Raw genomic sequence first — 21,041 nt, forward strand, 5'->3', positions numbered from 1 at the left:
GCACTTTATCATATGTGACATTCATATGTTTTGACCACTGTTCTGTGATTCTGATATTAAAATTAACTGTGTTATCGACCATTCCAGATATTGAAGTTATTACTTCTCAAACAAACCTATACCTCACTGATAGTCACACATCCTAAACGTACGTTTTGATTGTATACATAGATTTCTATGCTAGTTCTTACAATATTCCCAAAAGGTTTACTTTAAAAATCTTGGAAACTCATCTGAATCCTTCTAACTTTCCCAAGCTCTCTGCATTGTTTTCAATATCTTCTTCGCAAAATGGTGCACACCTAAATAATGCCTCCCTTCAGACCACCTTACAAACCCCCTTTGACTCTAAACATCAGGTTTACTGTCCTACCAATGACAAAAAAAATCCATCAGTGCATTGAACTCTGAAACACTCATCCACACCTAAGCCATTCTGACCCTAGCTAACAAGCATCACCCAAGCCTCCGAGGCCATTCTCAAGACCTTCACTAATCCTGTAATAATCCCCATGCAGGATAAGCTTCTATCCAGAATAGTTCTTACTGGTCAGCATCTGCTCCATAGATCACTTTGCATGGCCTTTGAAAAACAGGATAGAGATTGGTGCACAGCTTAAGCAACACAAGGAACACCACCAAATCACTGATACTCATGCCTGACTGTACTGAGACAACACTTGCCACCATCAGTCCTGATATCATAGCACACAGGTGAGAAGCTCGCTGCTCCTTAGTGATCTATTTGCAGCTTTAAACCACATTGTGTACAATTTCCAATGTCACTTGTATACGAGACTTCAGTCTCCTTCTGATAAGCTTGTGATACTGCAGGCTAGCATAGCTCAGGGTCTGAACACCTACCATTAACAAAGCCAATAAGTCTGGCTTTAATATCCTAGTCCATAAAAGTATCATTTGTCAGCAACTTTCTTTGCTTGCTCCAGCACATTAGGACAAGTAAGACTTTTTGGGTTTGCCTGTGGTGTTATCGACAAAGGGAGAGAATTGAAATCTCTGTTTGCAGATGGTAGTTCTGCCCCATCACATAGACTACACAGGTGCCCTGAACTTCTTCAAAGAAAACAGGAGTGTCCCTTAACTATGACTTCAAGAAAATCAATATTGTAAAAGGACATGGAGAACCAATTCGTAATTGGTCAGGGGCCTTTGGGTAGTTGTACTTTTTTCTAAAGACAGTGGTCCCCAGACAAAAAATTGTTGAAAAGACAATAAATATAGACCAAATCAGTACTATATTGTAGAAATCTGTCCAGCTGGACAGATATTTAATGTGCAATCAATTCAATATATACAAAGAGTAAACAAGTAGCAGTTTTAAGTGGGACACAAGCCTGTATCCAACTTTAGCAAGAAAGACGTACAACATAAAGTGAAGGGTTCAGGCCAGGGAAAATGTTTGTTTTCAGCACATTTCTCATAGAACAAACAGAATATACAGTAGACACCATTACACAAAAATGAGGACATTTTAAACCAGCGTATATGGTGTACAAGGTGTCGACTGCGTTTCGATCCCTTAAGAAAATACTGGGATCATCTTCAGGACATTTTAATACGCATCTCTGTTTACATATTACTTAATTTCCTGGGTTAATGGCCAAGCTGCCTATGGAGGCAAGATAGAAATTGACCGGTGCAAGACCATTTAAATAAAGGTCTGAGTGCAGGTACTCGAACCCTCAAAAGCGGCTTGCTCCAACTTGAACTATCATCATCTTGGGACCCTTCTACCCGGTCTCAGCCCTCAGGTACATCATCCATCGTACCTACAACTATTGCTATAAATGTTCAATAGCTAACCGCCTAGACCCTGCGCAGGGCTGTTGAACAATCAAAGTAATTAATGTGAATCAAAGGCTTTGGAGCCACAAGGATTTGACCCCTTTGCGGTCAGAGAGGCCTTTGTTTTTATAATTAGGACATTCTGCCCTCAAAGGGCAGAATGTTCTTATAGACTTATAGACCGCCATAGAAGGCTATAATGGACATTTAAGGCCCACTCCTTTTTTAAAGGTTACTGCTGGAGCAGCCCTTTACTGGGCTTAAAAGCTATATTGTATTACAACTTTATTGTTCAAAGTGTTTTATGTACTTTCTACTATTTATATTACAGTTTGCACAGTAAATATATTTATATATATATTCTCACACAAGTTTGGTAGGACATTCAGATGGTTAGTGCAGTTGTGATAATTGTGCTGTACTGTACCTCCACTTTACCTACACCACTTCCCTTAAATTAAGGTTTGACTGTTCATCTGCATCTACCTGAAGATTCAAGGAGGGATGGCAAGGATATCTTTCTGTCACCGACAAATCCCCAGAATACTGGTTAATAGTGACCTCCAGCATTCTCACTTTTAAGGTAGAGTGCTTGGTAGCCCCTGATGCAGAGTTCCCTGGAGAACAAAGCTGATATTACATGAATGCTTATGTGTAATCTTTATATATATATTGTGCATTCAGTTGAACCTATGCCTTTCAATGCTATTTGAGTCCAATGATAGTGTTGAAATAAGGTGCAAGAGAATACAACAAGTTCAAAGGGTTTAATAAATGTTTTTGAACATCCGCAGTGAATTTTGTTTCAATAAATTTTCAGGTATTATTGTTGCCTGCTATGTAGAGGAAAATTGTTTCAGAAACACCATTCTGTGACATTCAAACTCTGCACTCCCTTAGAATTAATATTTACCTTTGAGCGCCTATCTAAAAAATACTGTAGTATTTTTGTTTTTTTATAAGAATGAGATGGATATCAGCATGCATTTTGGCAAGCAAGTGTCCATGGTGACAATTATCTGCTCCAGTATGAATCTCATAACATGCATAGATTAATGGACACAAGATAAAAAAATCAATGGTAAATAATTTAAGAGTTCAAACCAGTATATGTTCCACACCTGCGCTTGCTTGAGAATAATTAGATCAAGTGTGTTGCTTGATAGTCCAAGCATGATCAAACTTGCAAAACAAATGTGTCTTCTCAAACAATTGTTTTGACCAGTTGATTGTGATTGAGAGGTCAACAAATCAGTAGACTCTAGGTAAGCAACACATTTTGAGAATGCAGATGCAATTCCTTCACACTGGACAATCTGGAGCATGGCCTGCATTAGCACCTGTGACGCCCAGTGCGACAATCTTTGTTGGTACTCACAAACCCCAAAAAACACTTTCTCCACAAATTCCCTCACTTCTACCAGTGCCCCTCATTTCTCCATAACCCCTCTCTCACATGCATTTGATTTATTTTATAGCTCTACTCAGGCCAGTGTTAAGGGGTCAGAGTACTTTCATTCACACACACATTATAAAGAGACAATGAATCAGACTTTAGGAAATGTTACATAATCAATGAGCATTACTAGGTGTAGGAGTAAAATGTCATAAATACAAGTAGGCAGTATGCTTAAGAGTGTTTCATCTGGAGAAGCATAAACTCAGGATTTAAAATGTACCACCGCGGTTGGCTTTACTAATAAGAGTGTATTTCTACAAGTGACAAAAAACCAAAATATTTTCCAATGCATGGCCGGCTCTAGGGCGGTGTGACCTTTCAGCCTCACCTGGTGCTTACCTTGGGGGGTGGGGAAATGTCATTACCTTTTACAGACAATATTAACTTGTTAAGGATAGAAGAGATTTGTTGGTGTGTAGTCCGGGTGGGATTATTAGTGAACTTTTCTCAAAGAGATAATTCTTTACTACTGCTCATGAAAGTTTTCAAATCAGCATGCATGGAAGCAACTTGGGTGTAGCCTCTATTAAGCAAGGAATAGTCCCACTAATTCAACACTGTTTCTCTGAGAGCGTATGCAATTAACTTGCTCTACTAGAAAATCCTGCGTACTCTATGTCAAATATCTCATTAAAGAAAATGGTTCTTTTCACAATACTCTGTCTGCTGTAGAATGTAACACCAGTGTTTGATGGTAAATTAGATGTAATCAGTAATTTTCTATGGCAGATAAAGTCATTCAACAGAGAAAAGATTTGCTGAAAAATGAGAAGGAATTGGAGAAAATCCAACAGAAAAGACATTTAGACTTTCTGGATATTCTTCTTTGTGCGAAGGTATGGGTTCACGTATGATAATGTTTATTTTTACGCAACTCTTTTCATGTTTGTTTGTTGTGACACAGTAGTGACATAGATTGTGTTACGGATAATGGCCAATATCTAGTAGATATACCTAGAAATAAGGTGGAAAGAGTAGGCTTTATGTGTGAAGTACACCACATCATAAGAAGTCCCATCAATTTACACAAATTAGTACCTCTGTGGGGTTACGAACCTCCCTAGTCTTTAGGTGTAGGGGCATGAGGACCCGACCAGTGGTGTGTGTTCTTTAAGAGAAATGAAAACAAATCACCAGGTTTAAAAAAAGGTGACACATCATGGAAGCATGACGTATGAAGGGGAGGTTGCCTAGTTCTTCCTTAATCAGATATCCAGGTTCTACGAATGAGACCAGTTATTTGTCCTTAAGTGATACTACATCCTAGTCAGTCTATGTGTCGTTATGTACATCACCATCTCCCCTCTGTTATGATGGTCTTCTCTTGTGTTAAACAGCGGTTACGTTGTCTTAAGAGTTAAATGTTAGTTTAAGTGTCCACTAGCTTTGACTTGGTTGTGTCACCTAGTGCATCTCTAAAAAGCTGTCCTGTTTTGACCTAACAGTTATGGCTGGCCTACATGTTTCACTATCATGAGTTTTTGACAATTTCATCAGGGCCATAAGGACATAACAGGCTTCTTCAATGTCGACACATCTCCCTGCATCTCGATGAGGCATGCCGCAGCATGCCCTTGCTTCTAATCATAAAATGAACCCTTACTCTAATCCTAACTTTTACCCATGAAATAAACCTAACTAGGGACATTTTAGACTGATTTCTTAAGATAGCAATTCAAAATGTTTTTTTGTTCTGTTAACTACTTTTCACTGTAATTACTTCTATGTCAAGTGATCTCTATATTCCCTGTAATGGCTTATTTGTCAAGTCGTTTTTGTTTTTAAGTTGCTCTGACATAGTTCTGAAAGGTAAAGGTTGCTTAGCTGACCATATGTCCGGTTTGAAAAGCTTTCTATGGTTCCTTTCACAATACAACTAACAGAGACCTCTCCCTTATACAGGATGCCAGTCTCCCGGTATTTCATGCATTACTAAAAAGTAGGCTCTCCAATCTCTCACTGGGAGAATTGTCAATTCAAAGGCACGACTAAACCCCTTTTCATGAAGCTCCTGTATATCTTCCTCTATGTGGTAGGGTGGCAGTATTGCTGAATTTGTTTCTTATAGCATGCATCTTCTTATATGCTTATAGAAATGCCCATTTCCAACCCAAATCAGGAAGGACAAAGGAATTCAAAATCAGAGCTTATATTTACTTAGATGCTCAAATGGATATCATAAACTTCTTGAATGCCTCACAGAGATACCAAAATGTTAGTAACAACAATAGGAGTTTGCCTACTTTTGAAGCCTTTTGGTGGAGCAGGCTAGTTTCAAACACATTTACCAATTGCGTATGAGTGAGGATTTTGAAGTCAACTTCATCTTCTACAGCTAAGTAGTGGAGACGTTTTCAATATAACTTGACATTGTACGCAAGTATATTCTCTAAATACTCCAGCGCAAATTGATAGAACTTTCTTCCAGCACCAAAATACCTTAATTTAGAGTTACTATATCCCCTAATGTATGCCATATTCTAATCAAATACTTTCTTCTCTCTAACTCTTTATATGTCTCAATTTGACTTGAACTTCCAAGGGATTGGTAGTACATTTAAGTTGTTTAATGCTAAATTGGCTTTGCATCTGCTTTCTAATATGTCTTTTTTATTAGGATGAAAATGGTCAACCACTATCTGATAAGGACCTCCGGGCTGAAGTGGATACATTCATGTTTGAAGGTCACGATACAACAGCCAGTGGGATATCATGGATGTTATACTGCATGGGCCAAAACTTAGAACACCAAATGAAATGCAGGGAAGAGGTTAAGGAAATCCTGGAAAACAGGGAAACAATCAAATGGTGAGATCAGGCGTCTTTCCTACACATTAGTTTTACACTTTTTATCGCTTTAGTTGTGTACAGATTGGTTGAACTGTGTGAGTTACCAACCAGTAGAGAGTATAGAGCTCTCTGCTCCGAATGGCACTTTGTAATTGGAGAAATCAGTAATGATTGGAAGTGCAATGGAAGTGGCAACTCCTATTTGTGAATACACCCAAATAATGTACAAAGAGGATGACATGTGGGATTGTGCTTGTGTGATTTGCCACCCACCTGCAGTTTGTCTGAGGGAGTCCCACAAGGACTGTGTATTCAGGTTAGCCAGTTATCAGTATGACGTGCAAATTGGTGAGAACCTCCCCATGGCTGTTGTAGTAAGCTGTATGGGTGTTTGTTGTTCACAATGAGGGCAGTAACCTCACTTACCACACATCATCATCTCTGAGTGGCTGCCAACACTTGCTGGTTGAATTGTTAGCAGTCAATCAGAGCTCTGCAGATCTCTGCACAAGGTCATCATTATTCGTGAAGGCTTTGCACCCACAGATATATAAATGTGGATATCCTTTAATTTCTCGAATACCTCTACACAAAATAAATAAAAATAACTGAAAGAGTGAACTGCAGAACAACATCTACCTTTTTACCAAATCTGGTGCAGTTCATTCCAATGGTTCGGGTTGTAGTAGTGTTCAAAATCCCTATGGGAATTAACATGGCAAGCACGCTTTTTTTTACCTCCCCACCCCCTTTTTTTCTCGGCCCATGCTTGACGGATCACCCAAAAACTTTCCATGCACATCAAGACGCACCGGGCATTTTATTGGAGAGGTTTGTGAAGATTCGTCAACCGTCGCCAAAGATATAGGCAAGTCAAAAAATGGTATTTTGAATTTCATTTACATCTATCAAGGGGTGGAACACTGAAGGAGAGAGTAAAAAAAGTAGTATTTCCCATTTTAACTCCCATAGGAATCATTGCTGTCCGTTAACCATAGATAAAGTGCAGTTATGTTTATGAATTACAACTGAAAAATCACTGGAAATCCACAGTTATAGGTAGTACCATGCACAATAGCCATGCAACCTACAACTCACATTCCAAATGCAATGTGCAATGCTTATGATATTATCAAAAAATAACAACACCTAAAAGGAAAATGCAATTAAAAAACAACACATACACAACCGAATAAATAAGGCTACTTTCATAATTGTCACTTTTAAATTAGTAAGAGTAATGTGATATATAATCTCTTCTGGTGGGCAAGATATAGTTTGCATGCCTATTGTGTGAGGCATGCGGTTCTGTCCTAACCATAACTTGCAAATTATAGCCGTTTTTTATTTTAATTTGTAACTAGAACAGTTCTTTAACCAGGGCAAATGAAATTATGTGATTTTGAGGCTGTCATGTTTTATTATGGATTTACCTGATTTCCACATTGCCCATTGTCTGCTGCATTATTTTCAGATTTTAACAATACAAAAGTCCCAAGTTCATATGGATGAAAAGTTACTCAAAACTTGGTGACAAATGTTGCACTTGCAGTGAAAGTCCCTTTGGAAGGTTTGGCTGGTTGTCTTTCTGTTGCTTATTGCTGTATTTGGATATTAAACTGATACTTCAGATACGCTACCTATACCCAGCCAGTGTTAAGAAGTGTAAAAGTAACAAAATTATAAAGTAATACTATTACAAAATGTAGCACATTACGCTGCATAATTTACTGCTTCTTGCCACATACTACCTCACTTGCTTGGGTGGGCCAAGTGCCTGCTACAAGAAAGGACCCAAATCATATTGTGGAGACATCAAAATAATCACAATACGATCTGGTCGCCTGAGTTTTTGGTCCTGGACTTGGTGACCATCTCGGGAAACCTACCAAACCGAGACATTTCTGGAAGTGAAACACCCAGGGGAGTACAGGGCGGTATGTCCTGCGTGGATCTCCTATGTTTTCGGGAAACCTACTAAACCAGCACAAAGGTCCTACCACCCACCGTTCCCCAAGGTCTCCAGAGTAAAATGATACCTCACGTGTGGGTGGGCCAAGGTCCTGTGCCTGGAAGGGCCAGAAACATAGGGTATTAGGGGATAGCACAGCAAGCTCTAAGCTCTAATTCTTTATATGTGCGTTTTTAGGCTAACTCTGCATTGGACACCAACACTAATCATTTTTATCGGGAGACCAAGGGGGATGTTGGGTGGTAGAACATTTGCGCTGGTGTGGTGATCCAACACAGAAATGTAAGGAACATTTATTTTTTTCCGGATAAATTTGAGATTTGCAGAGAATTCTGGGTAGGAGAAAATTGGGGCATTCACACAAACCATACCTCCCTGGGCTCCCCTGGGTGTATAGGTTTTAGAAAGGTTGGGTTAGGTAGGTTTCCCTAGATTGCTGCCGAGCTCAGGACCAAAAAAGCAGGTGACACCTTGCAAAACTAGGTCGATTTGTGATAGGTAATTTTGATGTCTCCACAAATAAGTTTTGGGCCCTTTCCCGCTGCGGGTACTTAGCCCACTCACACAAGTGAGGTGCCATTTTATTGGGAGCCATGGGGTAATCCTGGGTGGTAGGAAATTAGTGTCAGCTCTGGTATCCCACAACTTTGAGGTTTGCATGGGATTCTGTGTAGGAACTGTTGGGTGATCCATGCAAGCCATACCTCCCCTGGACTCCTCTAGGTGTCTAGCTTTCAGAAATCTCTGAGTTAGGTAGGTTTCTCTAGATGGCCACCAAGCCCGGGACCAAAAACCCAGGTGACCCCCTTGCAAAACCAGGTTAATTTGTGATAGATAATTTTGATGTCTCCATAATACATTTTGGGTCCTTCCCTGCCATAGTCACTAGGCCTACCCACACAAGTGAGGTACCATTTTTATCTGGAGACTTCGGGGAATGCTGGGTGGATAGAAGTGTATGGCTTCCTACAGATCCAGAACTTTCCATCACAGAAATGTGAGGAAAATGTATTTTGTTTGAGGTTTACAAGGAATTCTGGGTAACAGAACCTGGTATGAGACACACACGTCCCTCCATCCTGTATTCCCCTGGGTGTCTAGTTTGGAAAAATGTACAGGTTTTCTAGGTTTTTCCTAAGTGACGGCTGAGCTTGGGTCTAAAATTCACAGCTATGTACATTGCTAAAAAAGGGTCAGTTTTCATAGGAAAAATATGATGTGCCCACGTTGCGTTTAGTGGCGTTTCCTGTGGCGGGTGCTAGGCCTACCTGCACAAGTGAGGTACCATTTTTAATGGGAGTCTTAGAGGAATACAGAATTATAGAACAAATGTTATTACCAATTGACCTTCTATGCATTTCTGCCTTCCAAATGTAAGACAATGTTTAAAAAAGATGTAAGTTTGAAAAATGTCCTCTAATTCACATGCTAGTATGGGTAACCACAGTTTCGGAGATGTGCAAATAACTGCTGCTTCTAAACTCTATATTTTGCTCTCCTTTCGGAAATATATAGGTGTCCTTGATACCTACATTTCGCTCTTTATATTTTACCAAATTAATTGCTGTATACCCGGTACACAGTGAAAGATCTTTGCAAGGTGTACCTCAGGTTTTGGCTCTGGGTATCTCGGGTTCTTGGTGAACCTATAAGCCCTATATATCATCACAACCACAACGGTCCAGCGGGTAGCGGTATATTGCTTAAAAAAATATGCCCATACTAATACTTAAAATACGTTCAGGTGAAAACGCTCGCACAAATGGCTGTTTTTTAACTCAATTTCAATAAATTATTCATTTTAACAGTTAGGGCCAGATGTACGACGGTTTGTAGCATGCGCCAACGGGTTTTAGACCTGTTTGGGCACGCTAAAAGCCATGGGCCCATGTTCAAAACCTATTTTGCAACTCCCTAATAAATTAGCGACTCGCAAAATAGGTTTTGCGACTCACTATTAGGAAGGGGCGTTCCCTTCCTTATAGCAAATCATGAGGCATGTATGAATGTTTTGTGAACGCAATTGTGGTCGCAAAACACTCACAAATTACCACCTACTTCAAGTAGGCGGTAATGCAATCGCAAATGGGAAGGGGTTTCAAAGGGACCCCTTCCCCTATGGGGTTCCAAAGGGACCCCTTCCCCTATGCAAATGCATGAGAATTTTTTTTAAGGGCAGGCAGTGGTCCCAGGGACCACTGCCTGCCCTTAAAAAATTAAACGAAAAAGTTTTATTTTTATTTTTTTAAATGCATCCCATTTTCCATTAAGGAAAACAGGCTGTATTTTTTTTAAAAGGGCTTTATTTAAAAGCAGTCCCAGACATGGTGGTCTGCTGAGCCCAGCAGGCCTCTATCCCTGGGAGTGCCAGCCCTTTCCAATGGTTTCACAAAATGCGAGTGCCTCATTACTATTAATGTTTCCAGTGGCTAATAAGGAAAAATTATTCAAGCAATGTATATGCACAATCACAATAGGTTTATGAAGGATCTAGTAATATCTGAGATCAGGTGATAGAGTACAACTAATGGAAAATATGCTACGGCTGTAGCAAGGCATCAAAGGAGCCCGCTGACTTTATTTTTAGGAGCCAGTCCCTCGTGAGGTAAGGCTAACATTGATAAATCTGTCCATATCCGCAAATTGAAGCTATCACCTGATGTAATCTTAGGTTTCTTTTCTTTTACCTCATCACTGAAGAACCCAGCTGGGTCCTCACTTGAGTTTTTTCTTTGACTTTCCACATGGTTCATCATGTTCTCAAAGGCTGCGCCCCTTTTTAACATCCAGGTAAACTTAGCTACGAATCCTTCGATAGAGTTTCTCGCATACTGTGCCGGTACAATGGGCCTAATGCTTTCCCCATTTTAACTGTAGATGCCCCTACACTATGAGTCCTAAAGAGACCCCACATTCACAGAAGGGTCGAAACGCAGTCGACAAGCTTATAGAACAGACCATCACACAGCTAGTGTCATTGTATATCTAGGCTGTAAAAATGTATATTGATGGGTCGTTACTTGGAATTTATGGAAACCTCTTGTAAACTGTACCCTGTATATAGTCACTTTTTTGGTTCCATTTCACTTGGGGACACAATGCACAAAGTATTCCGCTTTTTGAATTTAGGAAAGTGTTTATACTAATTACTGTGTTTTATATCAACATCATAGAGTAAAACTGTGTAGAAAGTTTATTTTGTTCTCAGATATTACTAGATCCTTCATAAACCTATCGCGATTGTGCATATACATTGCTTGAATAATTTGTCCTTATTAGCCACTGGAACCGCTGTTTCCTTGTAAATAACTAGTACCCTGGTTCCTTGTGAGTAGGGTTTCCCTGTCTTAAGTTGTGTCATTAATATTAATGAGCCTTGCATTTGGCGACCCTTTTGGGAATCGCAATCAGTGTCTCTGACACTGTAATACATTGTAAATTGCGACTCTTAATTTGAAACTCGCAATCGAGCGCAAATTGCGAGTCGCAATTTACTATAGTCGTATATCTGGCCCTTAGTTTCTAGAGAAAAACCATGACGGATCTACACAAATAACCCCTTGCTGAATTTAGAATTTTGTCTAGTTTTCAGAAATGTATAGCTTTCTGGGATCCATTATTGTTTCACGCCCATCTCTACCACTTACTGGGAAGGAGCTTGAAAGCGCAAACAATATGAAAAATTGGCTATGTCCCAATAAAATGCTAAAACTATGTAGAAGAGTTTTGTTTATGGACAAAAGTCTGCCTGTTGCTAAAATCAGGGAAGATGGTGATGTTAGCACCACAAACCCTTTGTTGATACCATTTGCATGGAAAAAAACAGACGCTTTCTTCTGCAGCACTTTTTCCTCATTTGTTCCCAAAAACCCAAAATGTTGCTGTAGTTTGGCTAATTTCTCAGTCTCCGCGAGGGGAATCCTTAGTATGTTGGATGAAAGGGACTCAAATTCGACGTGGATACCTTATTTGGACAACAGGTACAGGGGGCTAAGTGCAAACTATCCCAAATAGCCAAAAAAAGGCTTTTCTTGGTGGGGTGGGGGGGGAGGCCTAGCAGCGAAGGGGTTAAAATTAGGGTGTCAAAAGTGGTCTTTTAATAATAACTGTGACTTCAGTTGACAAATTCAAATTAGATGTACCAAACATTTACAGTTTATTCTCTGTGGTTTTGGCATCTTTGGAGATCCATCTAGGAAGCGGCCAGAGTATGGAATTTTGAGGCATTAGCAATTTAAGACCAGTGCATGCACTCTCTTTTTGCAGGTCCGACAAGAGGACACAATTAAATGAGGCATCAAAAAACATTGACTTGCTAATAACTTTGGAAAAGTTTAACGGTCTGCACAACCGTTTCAATTACATATGTCAAGGGAGTGGAACACTTAATGGAATGGTCAATAACACAGTGTTACCATCTTAATTCCCACTCAATCTTGTTATCTCCACTAAAGAAAAGAAACATGAATTTCATCATATATAGCATGAGCCTAAAACTTTAATCAGGCCTTTTCTTGGTGTGGTGTAAATCAGCTCAGTAAATTTTGAGAAATTAGATTGAGAAACATGTAGCAGTGGGCTTGAAAGGGCTAAGAGTTTTAGGGGCATATTAACAAGGAACAGGGAAAATTAACGCTAAGGGCGCTTAGCGTTAATTTTGTTAAAGCCCACTATCGCTGGATAATATTGCCTGGTTATCACGTTATTAACAATGCTAACCACCTAGGCAATAAAAAATCCAGCGATGGCGGCATTTTGAGAGGTTATCGCTGGTAATGCAGCGCTAAAACTACAAGGATAGGGATATCCTTGTTGATAACCCTTGGTGGATTTAACCATGTAATCCACCTCCCATAGGATTACAAGGCTAAGTCTGAAAATTAGCAGATGTAAAAAAGCAGCGTTAACCGTGATTAGCGCTGCTTTTTTTGGCTCTAACAGTGTTAGCGTGAAGTTTGACAATAGGAGAAATGTTGCTTAGCAACATTTTTCCTATTATTTTGCTCTGGAACGCCCACTTTGCATCTTATTGGAGATGCAAAGGGAAGAGTAGTGAAAAAGGTTGCTAACATGCGATTTTGCATGTTAGCACCCTGTTGTTGATAGGGTGATATTTTTATGTCCGCTTCTTTGGCTTTTAAAGCCAAAAAAGCGGAGATAAAGCCCTTGTTATCTGGACTGGAAGTTGACAGACAATCCTCGAACCAGGGTGTGCTTACTGTTGGTGGACCCAAATGAAAAAATAAAAAGCTCCACCATTAAACAAAGAACTCTTTATCTTGTCATCTGTTTCAGATCTGCGGACCCAATGTTGGGTCCCCAAATCCTAAAACAGGGTCAATGAGCCCTTAACTTTTTTTTAATCTTCAAGTTTAGGCCACTGGCCAAGCCCTGCCGCTGAATCCTCTGTGCACCTGGTTAAAGAGTGATGGATGCAGGGCTTGATCGAAGGAGAGATCCTATGGCCAATCTCTTTTGAACATTGCTGACAGAATAAAACTTGAACTTTACTGAAGGGAGTGTTTTTATTTGGTGAAAATCTAATCAGTATTTTTTTTAGAAATTAGTGTTAAACGTTTATATTAGCTTTAAAGGATTAGAATATAACGGTACCTAGAATGTTAATTCTCAGAGTTCCATGAATCCAGTTTCACGGATTTAACATTAAAAAAATATTAAAATCTGACAGAAAAGGGATATTTCTCCTGTTGTCCATTCAGTTAGGTGAACAAACATGTATTCATTGAATCAAAGCTCTCTGATTGGCTAGCAGAAACATCAGAAAAATGTTACAGACGTGATTACTCAATCACATGCATTGTGTAAAAAAATAAAAATAAAAGGGAACATAAAGGAGCAGGGTAAGTACACCATCACCCCCCAGACTCAGTAGAGGATTCCAAAGGGAGAACCTGCCACAGTGAATGCATTTACAAAAAAATATAAAGCGCAGATGTTGAAGCAGGTTTCGTACCCCCTGAACCCTGGCTACCTTAACGGACATGTTGGTCCTTTCTCGGGTTCTGCCCATCCTCAACAAGAGACCCCCCGAAGACCAATGGAGGCACATCAAAGCTCCATGAAGCTTGCCGCAGGTTCACAGTCCATGGCCATGAAGCTTGCCATGGGTTCACAAGCCCTGCCATAAAACCGATCAACCCTTTAAAAATTAATTTAAAAACAAAAAAAGCATGGCAAAAGAGGGAATATTTTCCAGTCGCGTGTTGGGCAGTATCACGTCCCTGCTGCATACAACAGAGAATGTTAAGCAGTGGGGTGCAGTCCTTCCACGGAGCGTTGGGTGCAGAGCCTTGCCTTCGTCCAAGCCCTGCAACCAACTACCACTGGGCACGGTCAAAGGCCACACAGAGGGTTTGGCCACCCATGGTGGTGTGACTCTTGAATGTGGTATATGAGCAAAATTTAAAATCAGTGAAAAACAAAGGTTTAAGAGAAGTTATGGTTAACTTTGGTTGTAATTACTAAACATTGGTTGGAAAAAGAATATGGACTGAAATAAACAGTTAAAGTGCATTTTTGGGTTACGAATTAAAAAAAGAAAACTCTTAAATTTGCAAGTTTTGGCTAGACTGCTGTTCATATCTCACACAGCAGCCATGCCAACCATAATTCACGCACCTAATGCAATGCTCATGATCTCACAATATTTATACCAATAAATAACACCTAAACACAGAATGAAGTTAGCTAACAACACACACTTAAACCACTAAAACATTACATTCTTAGTCACCTCTTTGATAGTGTTAAGGATAATGTCATTGGTAACGTCATCCGTAAGAATAGTTTCAACATTTGTAAATGCATCTCACATCAAGAGTGACGTCATGAGCATTCCATAGGTTGCATGGCTGTTGTGCAAGATAAGGAGTGCTGAGGTAATCATATCTCTCGAATTTCAGCAAGTGGGCATCAATATTATAAACTAAAACCTTTACAGATCATATTTAAAGGTAATCAAGAAATTGTATGAATGTGTGTAAAAGAAATACAGAAAGTCACGCTGTTGATTTACATATGTTAAAAAGTTTGATAGACCGCAATTGGAGCCTCCTTTTGACAAATAATGAGCCATCTCTGTGTGAGGCAATGTAAGTAATTCAGTATTTAATACACTACGCAGTCACGCTTTAAACATAATTTTGCATTCTGTAACATGGACCACAATTTTCCAGTCACAGTACCATCTTTTTCAGGGATGATCTTGGTAAGATGACTTACACCACTATGTGCATCAAGGAGTGCCTTCGCCTCTATCCACCAGTACCTGGCATCTCGCGAAGTCTATCCAAACCAATGACATTTTTGGACGGACGGACATTGCCAGAAGGTATGAATTTTAGTTAAAGTAAAAACCAGTGTAAATAATGTAATATTTTTTTCTGATGGAATCATGATAGAGCCATCCTATTTCAATACAAGAACAAGGATCAGTGAAGATGAAAATCCACCGAACATCACTTATTTCCTATTCCAAGTCCCTTTAATAGATCCACAAAGGGGAAGAGCACCAGAAAGCATTTAGGGCCTGATTTATATCTGGGCAGACTGGTTACTCTGTCACAATGGTGACTGATATCCTGTACACCAAAATATAAATCCCATAGGAGATATTGTTTTTTAAAATTTCATTGGACAGAATATCCATCACCATTGTGACGGAGTTACCAATCCGCCAAGATCTAAATCAAGCCCTTAGTTTCTTCAGGGTTGTGTGCTGCAGCAGACCCCCCTCTCATCAGCAGCCTATTTCAGTGTCAGTTTGGTATCCTTGATTTTAGTTGTACAGGCTTTCGAGTTGTAGCTGGTATCTTTTTGGCTGATAAAGGATACAAAGGCTATAGATGTAATGCTGCCACTTTATAGCTGTCAGTGAAATACACAGTTTTTGGATTCCACCTATTTCTAAAAACTCTACTAGCCCAAAGTCTGAGGTGCTTCATCACATGGTTCACTCATTTGGGGTTTCCTATAAATTAAGAAGGCACACGTTTTATGTAGTGCAGTTTACACAGTATTTTTGTGGACCAGAAATGTAAACGATGCTATACTACACAACAAAGGACAAAAAAACAAACAAGCATGATGCAGTGATGAAAGCTTGTTAGCAAAAATTACCTCTGGTTTCAACTTTTTTGAGTTGTGTGGTTTTAGGTAAAGAGTTCCAGTCACTCCAAGGTAGGAAAGCAGGTCTCAAGCAGGTCTCAAGCAGCTGGGCGGTCCTCTGAGGGTACAAGGCAGGTTTCAGGGAACAGGTCAGTCCTTTTGGTGTAGCATGGCAGTCCTCCGATGGAGCGATATACATGCTCGCCACCCATCCTCGAAACCTGACCCCCAATCCGAAGCGTTCGAGACTGGCAAATAGATACGGCCAGTGCACACGGTCAAAGGCCTTTACCGCATCAACCGCCAGTAGTATAGCCTCTTCCTTAGAGCGTTGTACCTTGTCAAGTAAGTGGCAAATCCTTTTGGTATTGTCCCCGCATTGCCGATGGATGAAACCGGACTGGTCCGTGTCGACCAATCGGGCATGCGAGGATTCAATCTATGAGCCAGGATGCTTGAGAATAGCTTTGCATCAATATTCAGCAGGGACATCAGCCAGTGGGAACTGCAGAGCTCCGGATCCTTCCCTGGTTTGGGGATGACCAAAATAGTAGCTCACCGCATGGAGGCTGTCAGAAAGCCGGTGTCCGCAAAGGAATTAAATAATCGGGTGAGCAGCAGAGCCAGTTCGACACAATAGGTCTTATAAAAAAGAGCTCTAAAGCCGTCAGGGCCCAGTGCCTTCAGGGGCTTCAGTCGGGCGATAGCAGACATCACCTCCGCTATTTGTATGGGGGCGTCCAGCCCCTCTGCCTCACTGGGCGGGAGAGGAGTGACCGCTGCGTCAAGGAGGTACTCACTGGGGTTAGCCAGATTTGGGGAGTCAGTGGAGTACAGGGACTTGTAAAAAAGTTTGAAAGATCGCCACTATCCCAGCATCATCTGTGACCTCAGACCCGCTCTCTCCCTGTATCAACTTAATAGCCTGAGCCGCGCGCTGACTGTGGAGACAATGAGCCAATATACAACCACCTTTATTAGAGCCCTCATAGTATTTGTGCTTCAGCCGAACCACTGCATATTCGGCCCTATCGAGATCTACAAGTTTCAGTTGGAGTCGCTCCTTCTCCAACTGGCTCTAAATTCTGGGGGCACCGGTACGCTTATGAATGGCTTTAAGCTCCAGTACTTTAGCTTAGTTTATTCTGCCTTGTCTTGATCAAATAGGCCGCTTTGGCGATGAAGGCCCCTCTTGCGACCAGTTGAAGTGCCTCCCACACCAAGGTTAGTGGCGTGGAGTCAACATCGTTAAGCGCAAGGTAGTCGGTCAGGCAACGCCTGACATCTTCCACTATCATCGGGGACCGAAGATATGAATCTCTTAGGCGCCAATGCGATGGAGGTGACTGTGGATGGGAAGCGCAGGTTCAGGGTAATGTGCGCATGATCTGAAAGGGAGTGGGCCACAATGGTGGATTCTGTGGTACATGCCCATACGGCCTGGGTGACGAGGAAGTGATCCAGACGGACATAGGACTTAAGGGCCGCTGAGTAGTAAGAGTAATCTTGTACATCTGGATGTAAGCAGCGCCAGAGGGCTTTGATCCCCCCGTTGCTTAACCATCCGCTACCACTCACTGATATGGCTTCAGCCCCTGGACCTCAAGCCAGAACGGTCCTGCCCAGCATCCATAACTAGGTTTAGATCACCCCACCACCACCACCATGGAATCGGGTGTGTGAAGGACTTCGGCAAATGCATCCAGCAGGAATTTCTCTTGGTGGAGTAGATGTAGGCTATAGTTATGTTAGAGGACCCTATACAGAACCGCAGCGCTAGGAGGCACCCCTTGATCTCTGCGACAGGACCCACCACAGAACCCCAAAAGCTTACTTTTCCCAAGGGATATTCTCTATGGTGCATATGGTGGATATCGCTATGGAGAAGATGGGTTTTCTGGAGAAGACACACATCACCTCCCGAATGTTCAAGCAGGGAGAGGACTTCCTTCCACTTAGTCGGATTGTTAAGACCTCGAATGTTGAAGCTAACTACCTTGACTTCAATCCGTTAAAGACAAACCATCTAAAGCTGCTGCTAGGGCCACTAGGAATTTGCTAAGAGGCAAAGCATGAGAGGGACCCTTCTGCACAAGCACTTGGACATAGCCTGATAAAAAAGCATTAAAGAGAAAGCTCACCGGAGAGAGGACCCTCCCCCATCCCATAAGAAGAAAAACAAACCTTGAAACAACAGAACATTAAACTGGGCAAGCCCATGAAGTCCATCTGAAGCTGGTCAGAAATGGTTGGAGTCAACCAAGGAAGCGAGCACACTCCTATCCAGAGAAGAGAAGAGAAGATTTCCCTCCGCCCCCACCGGGACAAAGGTGAGTAGAACAACCCCAAAGACTTATCACAGTCAATCATTAGAGTCTCAGCTGTCCCCTCCTGTGCCGGTCCTTGGTCCACAGGACAGCAGACTGCTCTTCAATAATTGTGGCTTGGTCAGGGCGAAGGCGAGCCATGCCCGACCCATCGGGGCCCACGCCCCCAAGATCTCTGTGTGCCCGGCTCCAGGGTATCCTGCTGGGAGACCAGGTCATCGAGGTTGAGGCTCAGCACCTTGCAGGTGTCTGTCAGGGATGAGATCTGGTGCAGGCTCAAACGGGCCACCTTGATAATCTCCTCTTTCACCTTAAATTTGTGTACACACACTAAGATGTCTGGGGAGGGCAGTTCGACCACCGCAGAGGGCCCACATGGTGGCAACAATTAATCTTGATGGTGGAGTCCGCCGACGCACTCCGGACTGTTCGAAAGAGGTCTTGTACGTATCCCACGAGGTCTTCCCCCTCTGCCCCGGTTGGGACCACTCTGATGCGGACATTGTTCCTCCTTGACCTATTCTCCAGATCTTTGGAGTGCACCTGGAGATCCAAATGTTGGTTGCGCAGTCATAAAACTTCTGGCTGGAGTGCTGCGATCTCTTCTCTGGTAGTTGCTGAGTCCTCCAGTGATGCCACCCATTCCTCCACAGCATCAACATCTCTCCGCACCTCCCGCAAGTCGGCCTGCAGGTTCGTTTTAATGGCCATGATGTCTGCCCTTTGAGAAGCGAACAACTCCTCCAGGAACTCCCTTGTGACTGCAGCATCAGGCCGTCACTACCTGATGTCGAGTTATATCCTGAAGCGTCCCCTGCAGACTTTAGGAGGAGGTCCGGGATGGACCGTTCTTTCTTGGTCTTGGCTGTAGCTATTGTGGAGGCCCAAACTAGGAACGGACCACGAAGAAGGGATCTGCGTGTGCCAGGGGGCCGTCTGGTGATGAAGGAAGCATGCAAGCCCCAGGAGAAGCGTCGCTCACCCTCAGGTACTCCGCTGGAGGTATCAGCACTCCACTAAATCTTGGCAAAACTCTGGTGTGATTTATTTGTTTATTTATTTATTTATTTATTTATTTATATGCTTGTATAGCGCAGGATTCGACCCCCCAAGGGGTATCTCCGTGCTTGGTTCTCCGTAAGTGCATAAAAAAGGGCTTTAGGGAAGCACAAAGATTTATGCCGTCAGAAACAAGTATGTTTTTAATGTTTTCCTAAACACAAAATGGTTAGCAGTTTGTCTCAGACTGAAGGGAAGTTTGTTCCAGAGGGTGGGGCCCATATACGAAAGTGCACAGCCACCCTGCCTTGCCTTTCTGATTAAGGGAACCTGTAGCAATAATTGGTTGCTGGATCGAAGAGACCGTCCAGGTTTATATGTGCTGAATTTTTCGACTAGATATTGAGGGCCTGTGCCAAAAAGGCTTTTATGTATGACACAACAAATTTTTAATTTAACCCGCTGGCGGATGGGCAGCTAGTGGAGTTTTTCCAGAAGAGGGCGAGAGGGAGTTCTAAGCGGGACATTGATTTCAATGTCAGGTGGCAGGCCAAGGGCCCCTGAGGCTCCCAGGGGCGTCCAGACCCAAAGGCGGGCCAGATCGTAGGCTATGCAAGGGGTGACCCCAGGAACCGTCGAGCCCCCAGACTTTGCAGGGGACCTAATTCCCAACCGGGTTCAGAGTCTCTGGAGAAACCCCGCACACTGGACCCGCTGGGCACGCAGGGAAGGCCAGGCAGTCGCAGAGGGTCCCCAACGGCATCACCGTCTACCCCCAAAGCCCTCACAATTCAGCCCCAGGTAGCTGGACAGCAGGCCCCTCGGTCACAATGTGGTGATCACTGCAGAAGGGCCCACCAGTTCGCACCCCGTATCTGTGTTCTCCATATCTGCTATCCACTGCGCGCCACTGGCACCACGAGGGCCCCGCGCTCGAGGCCTCGCTTTTGGGGGGCATGAGGACACCAGGCTGCACCATTCCGCGCTGGGTAATCCCAGATGAATGCAGTGTGTTGGTCTTGGCCCTCAAACAGCGGAAAGCAAGTGACAGATGGGGCCAAGAGGAACCTGCAGGGGGAAAGGGTCCGGCACCCTCCCCTCATGTCAGGCCCTTCCCGCAAGAGGACCCGCTGTGGTCTCCTAGCCCAGGAGCGTACAAACAGACTTCTCACCCGCTATGATCTGCCACCAGGGGTCCACCAGATCGTCCCCCGCTGCACAGTGTGGTGCCGTCTTCACAACGTAGAGTAACGGCGCTGCTGAGGCCTGTAATGAGGTATAATCCCTCAATGATGTGCACCAGACAGGGGAATTTGTAAAGTGTTATTTATTATATAACTCAAGAGAGCGCCGGAAATAGGTCCGGAGCGTTCATCTATCCGCGAACGAATCTCGCCCAAAATGGCCGCCGCGCACTACGTCATCGCGTAGGAATGCGATGACTAGAGCGCAACGCTACATATTTCCCTTCTTTATATAACAATGACAAACCATAAAGTCTCTCTCTCGGGACATAATTATTTTGCTTCACCCAGTTCATAGTCTCTGTATTTGGCAGGCC

General features: G+C 42.5%; 1 protein-coding gene across 1 annotated transcript in view; it reads left to right on the forward strand.

Moving 5' to 3' along the window:
* Positions 1-21,041, forward strand: part of LOC144800004 (cytochrome P450 4B1-like) — a 334,268-nt gene that overhangs the window by 201,966 nt on the left and 111,261 nt on the right. The window contains exons 7-9 of the mRNA XM_078671647.1: positions 3,995-4,101; positions 5,883-6,073; positions 15,245-15,378. Coding sequence (XP_078527773.1) covers positions 3,995-4,101; positions 5,883-6,073; positions 15,245-15,378 — 432 coding nt within the window. The remainder of the gene's footprint in view (positions 1-3,994; positions 4,102-5,882; positions 6,074-15,244; positions 15,379-21,041) is intronic.

The sequence above is a fragment of the Lissotriton helveticus genome, chromosome 1_2 (assembly GCF_964261635.1).
Source record: "Lissotriton helveticus chromosome 1_2, aLisHel1.1, whole genome shotgun sequence".
In the NCBI taxonomy this organism is placed as follows: Eukaryota; Metazoa; Chordata; class Amphibia; order Caudata; family Salamandridae; genus Lissotriton; species Lissotriton helveticus.